The following is an 18,630-nucleotide window of genomic DNA, read 5'->3' as shown; positions in this document are numbered from 1 at the left end:
AAACATTCCGGCAGCATAAAGGCTGTTTGCGCCTTTATGCATATTTACGACCCTTTCCTGAGCAACATCAGAGGCGGAGCAGGGAAGCGTTGAGGGGATCCTGCAAACGTCTCCCAATACTTCTTTATTAGTGTGGACGGTACCGATTCCTGCGGACAACTTTACCATGCTTTTCGGCTGCATGGTCGAGTAAATTCGGTAGACCTTCGGAGACCCAGTTACAAACCAACTGTATATTAAGAGGCGTGCCTCTGCTTACGCAATAATGCCAACAAGCCTTTTTTCAAAAATAAGAGTCAGACGTGAGCCATGAAGCATACTCTGCTGGCTAATACTATGGACTTGTTCTCTGCTCTAGCTGTGGGAAACCACGAGAAATAGTGTGGAGGGCGACCACAGCTAAAGAATATTGGGCTATATTGAGCTGCTTCGGACAAGCCAAAATTCCACTCGGACCGAATCTGGCTTTTTCTTAAATTCTCACACAAGGCTACTGGAGACAAACAGGTAGGTTATCAAGTGCACAAAAATTTGATGCTTCATTCTTTTATTTATTTTTGATGGGGTCTGGTACATCTTTTTGATATTGACAATACAGTAGACAGAGATAAAGCTGCTTTATTATTTGCTGTAAAAGAAGGAAAAGAAGGGGCAAAAGCAGGCATATCCCCTACTGCGCCTTTATGTTAATCTCCATCACATTGGCCTAGTGGAGGACATCTCCCTGTCAGAGCTGGAATTGTAGCTCACTACAATTATACATTCTAGTGAAATCCAGTCCTATTCAGGGCCAGTAATCACTTACTATAAATGCTTCATTTATTGCTTGATTGATTTATCATGTTACTGAAGAGTCACTGGCTTAATGTGGTAGCAGTGTCTGTTGAGTCATGTTGTAAATCACAGATCAGATGCTTGTTGAGAGAGATGGAAGAAATATCAGGCAGTGGTCCAAACGGACTTTGGTGACGATACATGAATGTGAAACATAACTTTGCATGGAGATGGGTTATAAGGGAGAATGCACCTCAGATGATAGCACTGATTTGATCAGAGATGACTGCATTTATTTTCCCATTGTGAGATATCTGCAAAAGCCATTAGGGGTGCAGGCAGCATTCTAAGGCCTAACTCTGTGTACTCCTAGGCAAAGAAGACAAAAAACAGCTCTCAAAATATATGCTGCTACTTGTGTGCTTTTGTAAGAGAGTAAAGGAGAGCCTTCTGCTCCCACCTGTCAGCGGCAGACAGCCAGCCAAACACCATACAGCTGTCCTTTCACCTACTGTAGGTGCCTGTGCTCCCGCACACAATTATCCAACACATCTGCCTCTCCTTTATCAGAATCAGAATCAGCTTTATTATTATTTAAATTCGTGCTTACAAACAAGGAATTTGACTCCGGTACACTTTGCTGTTTTGTTCTGTTTTTGCATTACAGAATATACAAATTTACAATTTACAATGTACAATATACAATGTACAATGCAATATTCTGCATTACAGAATATACAATTTTACAATTTACAATGTACAATATACACATATCTAATAGAAAAGGTGCATTTGCAACATTTGTATGCTGTTGTTCTGTACTCTATTGAATGTTCATCAGAGAAACAGCCTGGGGGAAGAAACTGTCTTTGTGGCGGCTGGTTTTAGTAAACAGTGCTCTGTAGCGACGGACTGAAGGTAAAACTCTAAACAGTTTATGTGCAGGGTGTGTGGGGTCTGCGGAGATTTTGGCAGCTCTTTTCTTGACCCTAGACCTGTATAAGTCCTGGATGGAGGGAAGGTCAGCTCTGATTATTCTCTCTGCAGTCCTGATTATTCGTTGCAGTCTGGACCTGTCCTGTTTTGTGGATGAGCCAAACCACACTGAGATGGATGAAGACAGGACAGACTGAATAATGGCAGTGTGGAAGATGACCAGAAGCTCCTGTGGAAGGTTGAAGTTCTTGAGTTGCCTGAGGAAGTACAGTCTCTGCTGGGCCTTCTTTCGAACAGTGTGAAGACCATCTCAGGTCCTCAGAGATGGTGGTTCCTAAGAACCTGAAGTGGTCCACGGCCGATACAGTGTTGTTGAAGATGGTGAGTGGGTGTATGGTGGTGGTGTTCTCCGAAGGTCCACCACCATTTCCACAGTCTTGAGTGGGTTCAGTTCAAGGTAGTTCTGACCGCACCAGTGTACCAGCCGATCCACCTGCTGTCTGTATGCAGACTCATCACCGTCCTGGATCAGTCCAATAACAGTGGTGTCATCTGCAAACCTCAGGAGTTTCACGGACGAGTCCGATGAGGTGCAGTTATTTGTGTACAGAGAGAAGAGGAGTGGGGATAGAACACACCCCTGGGGGGCACCAGTACTTATTGATCTGGATCGGGAGAAGATGCTCCCCAGTCTGACTTCTGCTGTCGGTCTGTCAGGAAGCTGACAGGTGGAGGCTGGGACATTGAGCTGTGTGAGCTTCTGGTGGAGGATGTCTGGTATGATAGTGTTGAAGGCCGAGCTGAAGTCTACAAACAGGATCCTGGCGTACGTCCCTGGGTGGTCGAGGTTTTGCAGGATGAAGTGTAGACCTAAGTTAACAGCATCATCTGCCGACCTGTTTGCTCAGTAAGCAAATTGCAGGGGGTCCAGCAGGGGGCCTGTGATGTCTTTCAGGTGCTTCAGCACCAGCCACTCAAAGGATTTCATGACCACAGACGTCAGGGCTACAGGCCTGTAGTCATTTAATCCTACGATGGTGGGTTTCTTGGGAACCGGGATGATGCTGGATCGTTTGAGGCAGGAGGGGACCTCACATTTCTCCAGTGACTTGTTGAAGATCCTTGTGAAGATCGGAGCAAGTTGATGTGCGCAGGCTTTCAGACATGATGGGGAGACGTTATCAAGTCCTCCAGCTTTCTTTGTTTTCATGCGCTGAAAGAACCTGTTTACCTCTTCCTCGGATATCTTTAGTGCGGGCAGAGGATCTGATTGGTTGGTTGCTTTATGGGAGGAATTTGTTCCTGAATGGGATGTACAGGGGATGATTTGAGGTGTGAATGGCTTCTTGTCATGTCTGCAGTAGAAGTCATTCAGACGGTTGGTCAGGAGACAACTCTGTTCAGGATGGGTGGAGGGGCTCTTGTAGGCAGTCAGGGTTCTCAGACCAGTCCATACAGCTGAAGTGTCACCAGTAGAAAGGCTGTTCTTAAGCTTCTCACTATAGCTTCTCTTAGCTGCTTTGATGTCTTTTGTTAGTTTGTTCCTGGCCTGCCTGTACCGCGCCCAATCTCCACTGCTGTGAGCTTCTTCCTTTTCCCTGCGCAGATTCCTGAGGTGTGGAGTAAACCATGGCTTATTGTTCCCAAAGATGCAGAAGGTCTTGGTCTGCACACACATGTCCTCACAGAAACTGATGTATGATGTCACCACATCAGTTAGTTGGTTTAGGTCAGTGGCTGAGGTTTCAAAAACAGTCCAGTCTGTGCATTCAAAGCAGGCCTGTAGCATCTGCTTTGATTCCTCAGTCCACTTCTTAACTGTGAACCTTGGGTTTGGAAGCTCTTAGTCTCTGTCTGTAGTTTGGGATGAGGTGGATTAGATTATGATCCGAAAAACCCAGAGCAGCCCTGGTAACAGCATGATATGAGTCCTTTAAAGCTGTGTAACAATGGTCCAGTGTGTTTTTGTCTCTGGTGGGACACATAATATGCTGTCTGTATTTGGGGAGTTCATTTGAGAGGTTTGCGCTGTTAAAATCTCCCAGTATTATGATGAAAGAGTCCGGGATGTTTTCACTCAGCCATGTCTCGGTAAAGCAGAGAACCGCTGATCCGCGGAGGTCCGTGTTTTTACCGGTGAGAAGAAGCAGCTCGTCCATCTTGTTGTTGAGAGAGCGGACATTTGCCAGGTGGATTGAAGGCAGTGGTGTGCGAAGTCCTCTTTTGCGGAGCTTTACCAGCGCGCCAGCACGCTTTCCCCTCTGCCGTTTTCGGCGCAGAATCCCGTATAGAGCCGCAGCTCCGCTTGCCAGAAGCTCAGTGAACCTCGGATCGATGAAAGATGGTGAAAAAATCCCAAGAGAGGACTCTCTGATGTTGAGAAGTTCCTCTCTACTGAATGAGACCACAGGATTGTGGCCCGACACCACAGAACTGTGGCTCGAAAAACATAAAAACACACAAAATACAAAAACAGAGAGCGAAGCTCCGAGGCTGCCATCGTCAGTGCTATGATGAGCTCTGAAGCCTGACTGAAACTCTTCAAACAGGTTATTGCTGTGTAAGTGCTCACACATTTGATTAGCAACTATTTTTTCAAGAATTTTAGATAAGAATGGAAGATTGGATATAGGTCTGTAATTTTTCAAGTCATCTTGATCAAGCGAAGGTTTCTTAAGTAAAGGTTTAATTATAGCTACCTTAAAAGCTTGTGGTACATATTTTCTTTGTCTGATGAGCTAACCCCTCCCTCCTACTTCCCTATGTCTAAAGGGAATGCTCAAACCAGCTCTCCATCCAACGGTCAGGACTTCCCCAAACCTGAAAGGTCTTACTAAGCAGGTTTACTGAAAGTTCTGTTTAAGCTGCTTTCGGGAAATGACTCGCCTAGCCTTTGACAGCCTTCATACAAAAGTCTCGCCCTTCTTCAACTGGTGGTCTGGACGACTGAGTAGCCTATCGCAGTCATCCATACTTTCAACAGTCACTTTTGTTCACGGCTGCTCATTCCCTAATTTTACAATTGGCTCTTGGAATGTGGGCTAGATTAATTTTTGTGGCTCGGCACGAGCCCCAAGGGCGCTGTTTTAACAAACTTGGCTAAGGCAACCTATAAAAACCTCCTAAAATATCTTGGAACCAGGCAACAAGACTTTCTACCACCAATGAAAAACCAAAAAATACGGTGACTCAAATAATTGAATGTCCACGATTTAAATAGAATTTTATATTCTTTTTTTAATTAGTAACGCTTTTGCAGGGGTCAGTAACAGCTTAAATTCGGCAACACAAAATAATTTCAATAATAGAAATGAATCAATCAACTCAACCTGTCTTTCCCTGATGGTGAAACTAGTGAGTTTGGAGAAGCTTTTAAGATGGAGGCTCATCCAGATTCTTCTGGTAACGAGTGGTTTCTTGAAGGGAATACGACTCAATCTTCAGTTTTCTTCCTTTAGGTGGCAGGCACTGATGCTCCAGGCTTCGATGGTTAAACAGTGTCTTTGTTGTTATATATCTCCGAAGACAGTAGTTTCCAGAGGCTGAAGAGTTGAAGGAAACCCGGAGACATAAATGTGATTGATTCAGGACTTCCAGAAGCCTGAAACTTAGAGCGATCAGCTGTTCACCGATCAAGTTCACTTCTGGTGTCTTTATAAAAAGGCTTTAGATTAAATCAGAGTCTTAATCTTGAGGCACAGTCCTCTCTGGGCTCACGGGTTGATCCTCTTTTTAATGCAGTCGATCAGTCGGGCTGTGTCTCTGTTCCTTTTCCATCTAAGCTTCTTTTCTCCGTCCGATCTTGTTCGCTGGTCTTCTGCGAGGAAACGACCCCTTTCCCTCCTTCAGCATTGCTTTTATGATGCTTGATGCTTTCACCAGTCAGCCCCTTATTAGGCTTCTCAGTTATTGCGCAACCTATTCAGCTCAGCTTCTTGATTATTGCTCAATACTTTAGTTCTGGTCATTGTGACCTACTGATCCTGTTTCCTGGCCATGGGGATGCCGGTAATAGCCACGCAGCTGGCTGTAGTCGCATCCTCCCTTCCTCCCGTTTAGACTTCAAAAGGTTCGCTGTCAGCATACAGCTGGCTCTCGTCACTCCTAGTCATCCTACACTTCTTTCCCTAATCTGCTCAGTTTTAAACTTTACACAGTATTACACATTCCATTCTTCAGCTTTCAGCATTTACTTTAAAACACAGTTACAAAATCATCACTTCATTCTTTTTATTCATGCTTCACAAATGATTATCTCTTTCATATATAGCTGATTGAGAATGTCAGACCTTAATGTTTTTTTACTTTAATTCTCAGTTCTTACCCACATTTCAATCATATATCTTTTTACTTAATGATCAAAGATTACTGATTGCATTTAATACTTGTAAACGAATGGAAAAGATCACTGTTGGCATTTAATACTTGGAAAATCATCATACATCATTGGATACTTGTTGTTTATACTTCTGCAAAAGATAAGACAGATAATATGTGGCAGATAATATGTGGCTCCACACAGGCCTCTCCAGTCTCTCAACTCTGGAATATGAGAACATGCTTGTTTTACTCCCTTCTGCTTCAACTGTGTGTTTTAATAATTATTGCATGGATTACACATAAGGATATTTATTGTAACTTTTATGGAGTTAACTGTGAGCAGTTACTAAATGTTGCATGGATTACATGGAAAGATCTCACCTTATTTTTTACAATATCCATTCACTAAGGATAGATTAATCATATCTAAAATGGGGCTGGTAATCAGAGGGAACACTTCCTTAAATAATTTCGTTGGGATTGGGTCTAACATACAAGTTGAAGGTTTAGATGAAGCTAATATTTCTGATAACTCAGGAAGCTCCACAGGATCAAAACAGTCCAAACACAGATCAGGTTCTACAGTTATTTTCAATGTTGTCTCACTTGCAGAGGATGAAGTAATCATCTTCGGGAGTATGTCAAAGATTTTGTTTTTAATAGAATCAATTTTAAGAAGAATCCCATAAAGTCATTACCGGTGATAGCTAAGGGAATGGATGGCCCAACAGACCTATGACTGTGTATGTTTAGCAACTGTACTAAAGAGAAACCTAGGATTATTCTTGTTCTCTTCTATTATTGATGAGAAATAAGCTGTTCTGGCTTGGTGAAGTGTCTTTTTATACAACAGTAGGCTATTTTTCGTGATTAAGTAGGAATCCTCTAGGTGTGTATTGCGCCATTTTCTCTCCAATTTTCTAACATTGTGCTTTAAAGAACGTTGATCTAAATTAAACCAAGGAGCCTGCCTCCTGTGAATAATTACCTTCTTTTTCAAGGGGGCTGCATTGTGTAATGCACCACGTAATGATGAAGAAACACTATGAACAAGAGAATCAATTTGTGAAGGGGAAAAAACAAAATTATTGCCCTTCACTGTGCTTTTCTGTGATAATGAGGAAATTAAAAGTGGAACAGATTCTTTAAAGGTTGTTACAGCATTGTCTGATAATGATTTACTATAATGACATTTTCTTTCAGGTGTGGAGTACTCGGTTAAATTAAACTCAAAGTTTATTAAGAAATGGTCAGACAGGACAGGGTTGTGAGAAAATATTAAGTCTTTACACTCAATGGCATATGTCAGCACAAGGTCCAGAAAATGACAAAGGTGGGTAGATTTGTTAATGTTTTGTGCAAAGCCAACTGAGTCTAAGATAGCATTAAATGCTATATTTAGGTTATCAATTTCAGTGTCAACATGAATGTTAAAATCCCCCACTATAATAACCTTATGTGTATTTAACACTAAATCAGATAAAAGGTCTGAAAATTGATCTCAAAATTGAGAGTAAGGACCTGGTGGATGGTACAAAACAACAAACTGAAGTGGTTATAGTGCTTTGCAATTTCGATGAGGAAAACTAAGGATTAAATATTCAAAAGAGTTGTAGCTATTGATTGGTCTGGGACTAATCATGGCAGCCATTTTGTGTTGAGTACTTAAACAGCATGTACTGCAGTTCCAACAGCTAGATAAAAGTGATTAGTCCTAAAGGGCAATTTCATAGACTATTGCATATAGGCTGTTGCAAGCATTATAGATGGACTACATTAATGATAGCCAACATGATAGTGTTAGCCATGATGCCAATTTTAGCATTTAAGGTAACGTTAGCATTTGGGCTTATTTTCACTTATAGGGCTAAATGAACATATTGAATGGAATATGTTATTTATAGCCAACATGCTAGAGTTAGCCCACATGCTAATGTTATTATTTAAGCTAACGTTAGCATTTAGGCTAATTTTCACTTGTAAGGCCAAATTAACATATTAAATGGAATACATCAATGTTACCCAAGATGCTAGTGTTAGCCCACATGCTTATGATATAGCATTTAAGCTAACGTTGGCATTTGGGCTTATTTTCACTTATAGGGCTACATGAACATATTGAATGGAGTACGTTAATGTTACCAAACATGCTAGTGTTAGCCATGATGCTAATGTCAGCATTTAACACTAGGACTCCCAGAATTCTAACACTACTAGAACTCCCAAGCCTGTCAATTTGACAGCGAACATTCTGGATGCGAGGGCCGTGATGACGTCATTGCATTACATTGGTCAGAATGCTAAAGATTTTCTTGCACGCTATAAAATTATGGTTTTGACAAGAATTAATAATAGTATTTGATCAAAACCTATTAAGTTTTATTATTATTTATAAAAAGTTCTGAAAAATAATACAGAGTAGTGGGTAAAAAAAAAGCTTTACTAATTTGACCAAAAGCTGGACAGCTCCATGTTACGCCCCCCTTTCACTTCGCGGACATAAACTAGTGCTAAAAATGCCTTCAGCTCATCCACACTCATGTCCGAGGAGGAGTCATCTCCTAAAACTTTGCGGGCCTCAGCCACCCTGCAGTCCTGAACATGGATGAGCAATTTCGCATCCACCAAGCAGAGGAACGCGGTGTGGGTATCTTGGATCTGGCGCTCTGTTAACGCGTTCTGGCTCTTACACCTCCCACTACTTTCTTCTTCCCCTACCACTGTCCACACAGTCCCATCCTTTCCTATTTCCTCCTCCTGCCCAGGTGTGCACTCGTCTTGCAATGAAAACGCTGTAAAGCGCAGAATAGATTGTTGTTACTGGGCTACTATATCTATGACCTGACTTATTGTTTATTTATTTTTCCATTATCACTACCTTGTTTTTTAGTTTCTCTTCTGCCAGTGAGCTGGATTGCTGGGTTTATAGCTAGCTGGGCACTGGTTACCTGGCTCGTCTCCCTATCTCTGAACCTGCGCTGATTGTGGCACTGTTGCTGTAGTTTATATATTATTAGTTTACTAATGTGTAAACTATAGCCTAAAATGATAAAATCGTTACATAGGCTAGCCTTTTACTACCTTGACATAATGCACCACAACCTCCTACTAATGGGACGACTCGTGTTTTTTAGCCGGGGGAGGCTCACTCTCTGACCCGCTGTCACTGGAACTGAATGCTGACCAAGAGCCGTTAGAATCCCTCTCGACCCCAGAATCACAATCATGTAATTTTTGAGGCATTTCCAATGCCTCTTGAGCAGAAAATATCCTTCTGGAAGCCATTTGTTGGATGCCAACAATCTCCTTCTCAGACTGCGTTCTAGAGTGGCGGTTGCTAGGCAACACTCGCACGTATACTCAGCCGCGGGAAAAAAATATCAATGTCAATAATAGGGCCGTCAAAATAGCGGCTGTGGTAGAGGTAGAAATACTTAGATCTTTTATTTACTTGTTATTTTTTTTAAATAGAGACATAGGAATACACAAGACACAGGTTTAGAAGTCAGGATGCCAGGAAGATAAGAGTTTTAATAAACCAGAGTTATGGCATGTCAAACTTTCATAAACGTCAAATTGACCGTCCTGGGAGTTCTAATGTTAAGCTAACGTTAGCATTTGGGCTTATTTTCACTTATAGGGCTATATGAACATATTGAATGGAGTAAGTTAATGCTAACCAACATGCTAGTATTAGCCCACCTGCTAATGTTAGCCTTTAAGCTAACGTTAGCATTTAGACTTATTTTCACTTATAGGCCTAAATGAACATATTAAATGGAATACATTATTTATAACCAACATTTTAGAGTTAGCCCACATGCTAATGTTAACATTTAAGCTAACGTTAGCATTTAGGCTAATTTTCACTTGTAAGGCCAAATTAACATATTGAATGGAATACATCAATGTTACCCAACATGCTAGTGTTAGCCCACATGCTCCTGTTAGCATTTAAGCTAACGTTAGCATTTAGGCTTATTTTCATTTATAGGGCTAAATGAACACATTGAATGGAGGAAGTTAATGTTAACCAACATGCTAGTGTTAGCCCACATGCTAATGTTAGCAATTAAGCTAATTTTAGCATTCGGGCTTATTTTCACTTATAGGGCTAAATGGACATATTAAATGGAAAAACGTATTTATAGCCATCATGCTAGTGTTAGCAATAATGCAAATGTTAGCATTCAAGCTAACATTTGCATTTAGGCTTATTTTCATTTATAGGGCAAAATTAACATATTAAATGGAGTAAGTTAATGTTAACCAACAGGCTAGTGTTAGGCCGCATGCCAATTTCAGCATCTAAGCTAACATTAGGATTTAGGGTTATTTTCACTTATAGGGGTAAATGAACATATTAAATGGAGTAAGTTAATGTTAGCCAACATGCTAGTGTTAGGCCACATGTTAATGTTAGCATTTAATCTAACGTTAGCTTTGTAGCTCATTTTAGCTCATACACCGCTGTTATAATACTGTTTCAATACCAAGCAGTTTTTTTAGCTGATAGATTTCCTATTTAAACTGTTCAGATTACAGTTTTTCTTTGCTAATTTATCAGACTTGCTGATATTCTGCTGTCAACCTTAGCCTGTTTCTGCCAGTTTTCAGCAGAGGAGTTTAACATTTTTGTTTTCTGCTAATTCATCACATTTCAGCAGTTTACCTGCAGTCAATTTCAGCTTATTTCGGCTAGCTTTGATCTACAAAATTCAGCTTACAGCATTCACACTGCATTTTCACAGGAAATGCAAATTTTTCTAGTTTTTTATTATTCCGTCTTCTTCTTCTTCCTCACTGTTTATATCTCTGTGACCATCTTCATAGGAGGCATCTACATGGCGGCCATTTTACTTAAACAGCATGTTCCAAAAGCTAGACAACAGTGATTAATCTTAAAGGGCAATTTCATAGACTTTTGCATATAGACTGTTGTAAGCATTATAGGTGGATTACATTAATGTTATCCAACATGCCAGTGATAACCCACATGCTTTAATAATTTTGTTCTTGTGACTGAATTCATTAGTGACTTTACAGAAATGTCTGTAGGTCAGCCTTGATATCATCCTGTTTGTTGATTAACTCACAGCTCAGTGTGTGACCTGGCTGTGTGTAAATATGCATGTAAAGTGGTAAACTGTAATCAATTATAGGATGAACTGTAACAGCAAGTGTAAACATTCCTAACATCAGCTGTCCACTTATAATCAAATCTGCCAGGTCATATATTAGCAGATGTCTGAACGGAAACATAAGACGTGGATGGGTGAATCTCTGGGCTGCAGCTGAAAGTGGAGTAGTTCTGCAGTAGTTGCAGTAGGATGAGTTTTAATTTGGAAATGTAAATGTGAAGCACAACAGCTCATGGTACTGCTCAGTCATTAATTAATCTAACAAACGAAGACAGTACACTGTAAGATTTCCCTTTTTCACATTTTTGTTCTTTTGTTTTGCATTAGTACTGTCAGTTTTTTGGTTGCAAGCACTCTTTAAGGACAGATAATCTCGTTGGCATCTTTCACTTTATCCGGGACCAGGTTGCGGGGACATTAGACTTAGTAGACAGACACAGGCTTCCCTCTCCCAACCCACCTTCTAAAGCTTCTCTGGGGAGAACCCAAGGCGTTCCCAGGCCAGCCAAGAGACATAGTCCCTCCAGCATGTCCTGGGCCATCCCCTGGGCTTCCTCCCATTGGGACATGCCTGGAACACTTCCCGGGGAGGCACTGAGGGGGCATCCAATACAGCTGCCCGAGCCACCTCAACTGACTCCTCTCGATGTGGAGGAGCAGCGCCTCTACTCCAAGCTCCTCGCAGATGGCCGAGCTCCTCACCTTATCTCTAAGGGAGTGCGTGGCCACTATCACCCGGACTCTCCTCTCCAACAGCCTGGCATCGGCCTTACCAGGGAGGCTGAGGACACACCCTCCAGTCCACCATCCCAGTCTGCCAGTCCAGAGGCACTGTCCCCGACCCACGCAATGTTGAAGAGGGTGACAGCCATGGCAGCCCCACAACATCCAGAGACTTAACGTACCCAGGGCGGATCTTATCTACCCCGAAGCCTTGCCACAGCGGAGATTTTTGAACATCTCTGACTTCAGCATGGGTGATGAAGAAGTCCAACTCCGAGTCCCCAGTCTCTGCTTCCACCAGGAATGGTGTGACGGCAGGATTGAGGAGATCCTTGAAGTACTCCTTCCTCCGGCCGATAGTGTGCCCCATGGAGGTCAGCGGCTCCCCACCCCCACTGTAAACAGTGTTGACAAAGCACTACTTCCCTCTTCTGACTATGGTGTTCATTATGAACAATTGGTTAACAGGCTAAAAACCCACAGAGGTTTTATTTTCAAGGAGATGAGTTTCATCCTTGTTGATTCAGTCGACTAAACGGTTCTTTATATTTTCCCCTCCTGGACGGATGAGAAGTTTACCTTCTTTTTTTTCTTGAGGTGGTCATGGACGTGTGATCCCCCCCTCGTTTTCTTCAGACCTGACCCATCTTCAACAGATGGAGAGAAAAAATCAACGTCAAAGTAATTTTGTTATTTTCTTTTATATTAAATTTGATAGGTGCATTTAGAAGTCTGGGCAGGATGAGGCATAGTTAAGGTGATTTAGAATCACGAGTAGTTAATCCGAGGTATCAACTTGTTCCATGCATTACTGATTGAAGTGTTTTATGCTGAGCTGTGTTTTGATTTGCTGTGCAAGCGCTGCTGAATCGTACATGTTCATGTTTTGTCCGGCTGATCCCAAATCAGCAAGAAGTTAGAAGTTGGACTTTTAAAATTTTCATTCCTTTGTTCCAATTTTTTTACTGGAGTTTTTCCACTGGATTCCCGCCTCAGAGTTTTATGACTCTTTGTTTGAGATTTGAGGCAATCAGCTGCTAGTGGCTAAAGGGGCGTGGCCCCACCGTTTACCAGCTGATCGCTGCAATTTTGTCCATAAAGCTGCTGGTTTGATCTTCATAGACACTCGATGCGCAAACATTTTTCTTTTATTATTATTGTTAGGTAGTCATTTTTATCCCCTTTGTGTAGAATAGTGCTTGTTAGTTAAGTGAAGGTTTTTGGACCAGAATAATGGTATATCATAATTATTTGGCTTCAATAAATCTTCATATATATAATTAAGAGGAGCGTTTGTGTTTCGTGCAAGAGTGATTTATCTGTCAAAACAAGGTCAAAGTTCCCACAGCTTCAGTGAGGCGGTTGAATAAACAGTGACATTTAGTGGTTTTGGTTAATGATTTATCAATTATTAGTGATGAATAACTAATTGTAATTATTAAAAACTTTGAGCCCATAACCACAACACCAGAGGACATCTTTGATTTCTATTTGTAAGTAACGATTTTGGTTAAGAAATAATTTTCCTGAATTCTGATTTTTTTAATTATAATTTTTGATGAATATGAATTAATCAATAATCATAATCCTTACAAGGGTAACAAAAGTCTAATAAATCTGAACTCAATGAAGAACTTGGCTGAGCAAAGACAGTAAACAAACACAAAAACATAGACAGATCCTGCTACATGAAGGCTTCTGAACCGCTGTTCGTCTGACTCGTCACCCAGAGCCTGTTTGCCATGGGAGACCCCACCAGGGGCATTTAAGCTCTGAACATAGCTTCTAGGATCATGTGAGCACTTAAACCCCTCAACCACATTAAGGTGGCAGTTCAAGGAGAGAAGCACTTTATAGGGACAGAGAATCTCATGTTTTAATAAACATGGCATCTGTATGTTTATATTATCTTTTCCCATCTCCATGCTTTTCTGTGAATCTGGTACTTTAACTTATGTTCAGTTACGTTAAAATATGAAGACAATACTTATGGCAGTGATAAATAGTAGTAAAGTAAAATAAATAATGAATAAAATAAATATGGAGAAATCTTGACAGGGAGAATTTATAAAACATTTATTTGTTAAAATGGGCTTAAAAAGCTTTTAACAAAACACTAAAGGGTTGATCGTTTCCCTCTGATGCAACATATTAGCACCTCTATTCTTAGCTTTTTTAATGGGCTGTTTTATTGTTATTTTTCTAGGCCATAAGTCACAGCAAAGATAGACTCACAATACACCACATTTACACAAAAGCCTTCACATATACCTGACTCACAAAGTGAGATAATGTTTGGCCCAGGATTAATCATGTTTTGTCGTTGCAATTTCCTCTGTCTCTAACTCGTTATTCCATGTTTCTCTTTTTTCTCTTTCAGGATGGCTGTATAATGGCATAGATTTGAATATGGGTCAATGGGCAGGCATGCAAGTTCTTTTCCTCGGCCTGTCTTTACAGTTGTTATTACTGATATTCAGGCAATCAGCCGGCCACGACCAGAATCCCCATGTAATTCCTCAGGATGCACTCAACTTCAGCTTCGCTAATTCTGTCTACCATGCAACAGTTTATGAAAACTCAGCTGCACGCACCTATGCCAACAGTAAAATTAAAATGGGCATTCACCTTTCCAAAAGGTCCTGGGAAATTCGCTATAGAATTACCTCAGGGGATGATGAAGGGCTTTTCAAGGCAGAAGAGTATGTACTGGGGGACTTCTGTTTCCTGCGCATAAGGACCAAAGGTGGCAATGCAGCAATCTTAAACCGGGAGATTCAAGATAATTATGTATTGACAGTGAAAGCCTATGTTAAGGGACTGGCTCTGCTTGAAACCTGGACTAAAGTCAGCATCCAAGTGCTGGATATGAATGACCTCCGGCCTCTGTTTTCACCCACCACATACTCTGTGACTATAGCAGAGAATACTCCTCTCAGGACAAGCATAGCGCAGGTTACCGCTACCGATGCAGATATTGGCTCAAATGGAGAGTTTTACTTTTTTTTCAAGGACAAAATGGAACTGTTTGCCGTACACCCAACCAGTGGAGTGGTTTATCTTAGTGGTAAACTTAATGTTAATGAACAGGACCAGTATGACTTACAAATTATGGCAGTTGATCGTGGCATGAAGCTGTATGGAAATAATGGAGTAAGCAGCACAGCCAAGCTTTTTGTTCACATAGAGCATGTGAATGAGCATTCTCCAGTTATGACTATAGTCACCCACAGCACCTCTAGGTTGGATAAGAATAGTCTATATGCCATAATCATTGTTGAAGACCTTGATGAAGGCTTAAATGGGGAAATTAATTCAGTCAACATTATGGATGGTGACCCTTCAGGAGAGTTTTACATAGAAAAACATGGAGAAAAAGAATTTGCTATTAAATCCACTAAAATAATAAACAGGGACACTTTCCCATATGGCTGTAACTTAACCCTGCAGGCTAAAGACAGAGGAATTCCTCCTCAGTTCTCTGCTCCACAGGTTCTCCAGATAATATTTTCAAAACAGAAGACAACAGAAGCTAAATTTGAGCAAGAGTTCTATGTTGCTAGTCTCAATGAAATTTCACCACCTGGCACAATTGTGGGTATTTTTAAGATCAGGCCAGAACCTGATGATGCAGAGTATATCCTGACACCTTCTGCAGATTCAAGTTTTTTTAAAATCAATACCTTAACAGGTGCAATTTCCACCTCTTGTTGGTTGACTCATGTATCCAAGGATATCTTCACTCTTGAGGTATTGGAAGTAGACAGTAATGTCAGAGCTAAAGTGCAGATAACTACTGAAGATACCAATGACAACACACCTGAATTTTCCCAGTCTTACTATGAGGTTTTTGTAAATGAAAGTGTACCAGCTGGGACCAACATATTAACAGTTTCTGCAGTTGATGAAGATAAAGGCGAAAATGGATACATTACATACAGTATACACTGCCATCAACAATTACCCTTCACAATTAACCAATTTTCTGGTGTTATAAGCAGTAATACTGATCTTGATTTTGAAGTTTCACCAGAGGTATTTGTATTTGTTGTCAGAGCTTCTGATTGGGGTTCACCTTACAGGCGAGAAAGTGAAGTCAATATAACAATCCACTTACAAAATCTAAATGATAATAAGCCATTGTTTGAGAAGGTAGCATGCAAGGGGGGGATTTCTGTGGATTTCCCAGTTGATGAAGTAATCACCACAATGTCTGCCATTGATATAGATGAGTTAGAGTTAGTAAAATATAAGATAATTTCAGGAAATGAGCTGGGCCTATTTGACCTCAACCCTGATTCAGGAGTTCTTGCATTGTGTAATTCCCTTTCCACACTGAGTCCTAAGTATAGTATGTTTAGTTTAAAAATAACTGCCACGGATGGTGAAAACTTTTCAGATCCTATGTTTGTCAACATTTCAATTGTACATGAAAAATCTCTTTACAAGCATTTTACATGTAAAGAAACCAGTGTGGCACAAAAATTAGGAGAAAAGTTACTTAAAAAATCCAAAGCTATTACCAAGTCTAAAATTGAGGAAGGTTTTATCGACCTGTTCTCCATCAATCGGCAAACACCCCAGTTTGATAAAGCTTTCCCCACAGATATTGCTGTGCAGGAAGACTTAAAGGTTGCCTCGAGTGTTTTCAAGGTGAATGCATATGATGGTGATGCAGGTTTCAATGGTCAGATTCTGTATTCTATTTCAGATGGAAACACTGATAATTGTTTTAACATTGACTTGTGGACTGGTCTAATCAGTGTTTTTCTGCCTATGGACAGAGAAAAGAGAGATCGCTATATCCTTAACCTAACGATTTATGACCTTGGCCGTCCACAGAAAGCAGCTTGGCGTTTGCTTACTGTCCACATTGTGGATACAAATGACAATGCACCTCAGTTTTTGCAAGAAGGACATAGAATAGTGATACCTGAAAACACTGCAATAGGCACTGTTATCATCCAGGTCGAGGCCACTGACAAAGATCTTGGAGTCAATGGCGAGGTAGTTTACTCTCTATTGACAAGCACCACACTGTTTAGCATTAACTCCACTAATGGGATAGTTTATGTCACTGGCCAACTAGACAGAGAGTTAGTTCCTTTCTATAACTTGAAGATTAAAGCTCGAGACAATCCAGACAAAGGGAGACACAAGTTTTCAGTAACCAGTTTGAAAGTTATTTTAGAGGATGTGAATGACTGTCCCCCACTATTTATCCCCAGTGTGTACAAAGCCAGGGCTCTGGAGGATATTCCTTTAGGAACTGTTGTGGCCTGGATCGAAACCCAGGACCCAGATCTAGGGTTCGGAGGCCAGGTTCGGTACTCTCTAATTAATGACCACAATGGATGGTTTGAGTTAGACCGGAACAGTGGAGCCATTCGACTGACAAAGGAACTGGACTATGAGATGCAGCAGTTCTACAACCTAACAGTGAAAGCCAAAGACAAAGGAAAACCAGTGTCTCTTCTGTCTGTCTCCTTTGTGGAGTTGGAAGTAATTGATGTAAATGAAAACCTCTATGCTCCATACTTTTCACACTTTGCCTTAACTGGAATAGTTGAGGAGAATGCCCCTACTGGAACTACTTTACTCCAAGTTAGTGCTCAAGATGAGGATGCTGGTCGAGATGGAGAGATCCACTATTCCATTCGTGATGGGAGCGGGCTTGGACGATTTGCCATTGATGAGGAGACGGGTGAGTTTTCTTTAATGAAAAAATTTATGTACATAGTCATATTAATGAACTAATGCTTAAACGTCTGCAGGAACTAGCCCAAGAAACTAAAACCTTGAAAGGGACAAGCCATTGGCCCACTGTATTTCCTCTTAAATTTTTATTGAAAGCTATTCAGCTACAAAAGGAGAACAAAACAGGTAATCCTGCAAAGGAGTAAAAATCCAAAATTACTTTAAGTCAAGGCAAGGAACAAGACAAGGTAATGTGGCTAAAGCTGTACCACTAAGGGACAACTCTCTGGCAGTGAGTTGTTGGCCTCCTCCTAATATACTCCTCAGCAGGTAATCAAGGGAATGATGAACACCTGTCACCTCTCCTCCAGGTTCCACGCCATCTAGGGGCTAAGCAAAGTAACAGCACCAAAACAACAGACAAAAACCCAGATCCTGACAACCATCAGCAGTATTTTAATCAAATATTCATTGCCAATGGTTACAGTTTCTTCTGAGAATCTGCATAGATACAGCACTAAGCAAGTCCTAGGCACTGCATATCCTAATATTTACCACAGCTCTTTACATTTCATTTAGCAAAATACATGTATTTGTCGACGATTCCAAAAGTTGTGGGAGTAGCCTACATTAAAAGATCCACATCTTCGTCAACATTTCTGTCTGCTGTGCACCTGCTTACATTTCCTTTTAATCTGCCTTTTATAGTAGTCCCTATTTTTGGAAGAACCTAACCATTTCATGTGCATCTAATTCATATAATTTTCTGAGAGTTAAAACTCACTAGCTCCCCTTTATATTCTAGTACACACCATGCAGTCATTCCTTTTTTGCCCATTGTGTGTATGTTTGATCGTGTTTTGTCGGGTCAAAACTGTTGTCGTAAGCTATCCCTTTTAAAATTTGTACATCATTCTGGATCTTGTACCTGGCATCAAACGTTATTGCCTTGGGAAACAGAGCATGTTCAACAGCAGTTGTACCTGAAGATCATGACAGCTTTTTAAAATCTTTTTCCACCATAGCACCTTTACATTGT

At 40.9% G+C, this 18,630-nt stretch overlaps 1 protein-coding gene across 2 annotated transcripts in view; it reads left to right on the top strand.

The window, feature by feature from the left end:
* Positions 1-371: 371 nt before the first annotated feature.
* fat3a (FAT atypical cadherin 3a) overlaps positions 372-18,630 on the top strand; it is a 321,467-nt gene continuing 303,208 nt past the window's right edge. For both annotated transcript variants that reach the window (XM_047390981.1, XM_047390982.1), the window contains exons 1-2: positions 372-507; positions 14,275-17,598. In XM_047390981.1, coding sequence (XP_047246937.1) covers positions 14,304-17,598 — 3,295 coding nt within the window. In that variant the 5' untranslated portion in view covers positions 372-507; positions 14,275-14,303. The remainder of the gene's footprint in view (positions 508-14,274; positions 17,599-18,630) is intronic.

This window comes from Girardinichthys multiradiatus, chromosome 18 (assembly GCF_021462225.1).
Source record: "Girardinichthys multiradiatus isolate DD_20200921_A chromosome 18, DD_fGirMul_XY1, whole genome shotgun sequence".
Classification (NCBI taxonomy): Eukaryota; Metazoa; Chordata; class Actinopteri; order Cyprinodontiformes; family Goodeidae; genus Girardinichthys; species Girardinichthys multiradiatus.
Note: the sequence above shows the minus strand (reverse complement) of the source record. Positions and strands in the feature narration are given on the sequence as shown.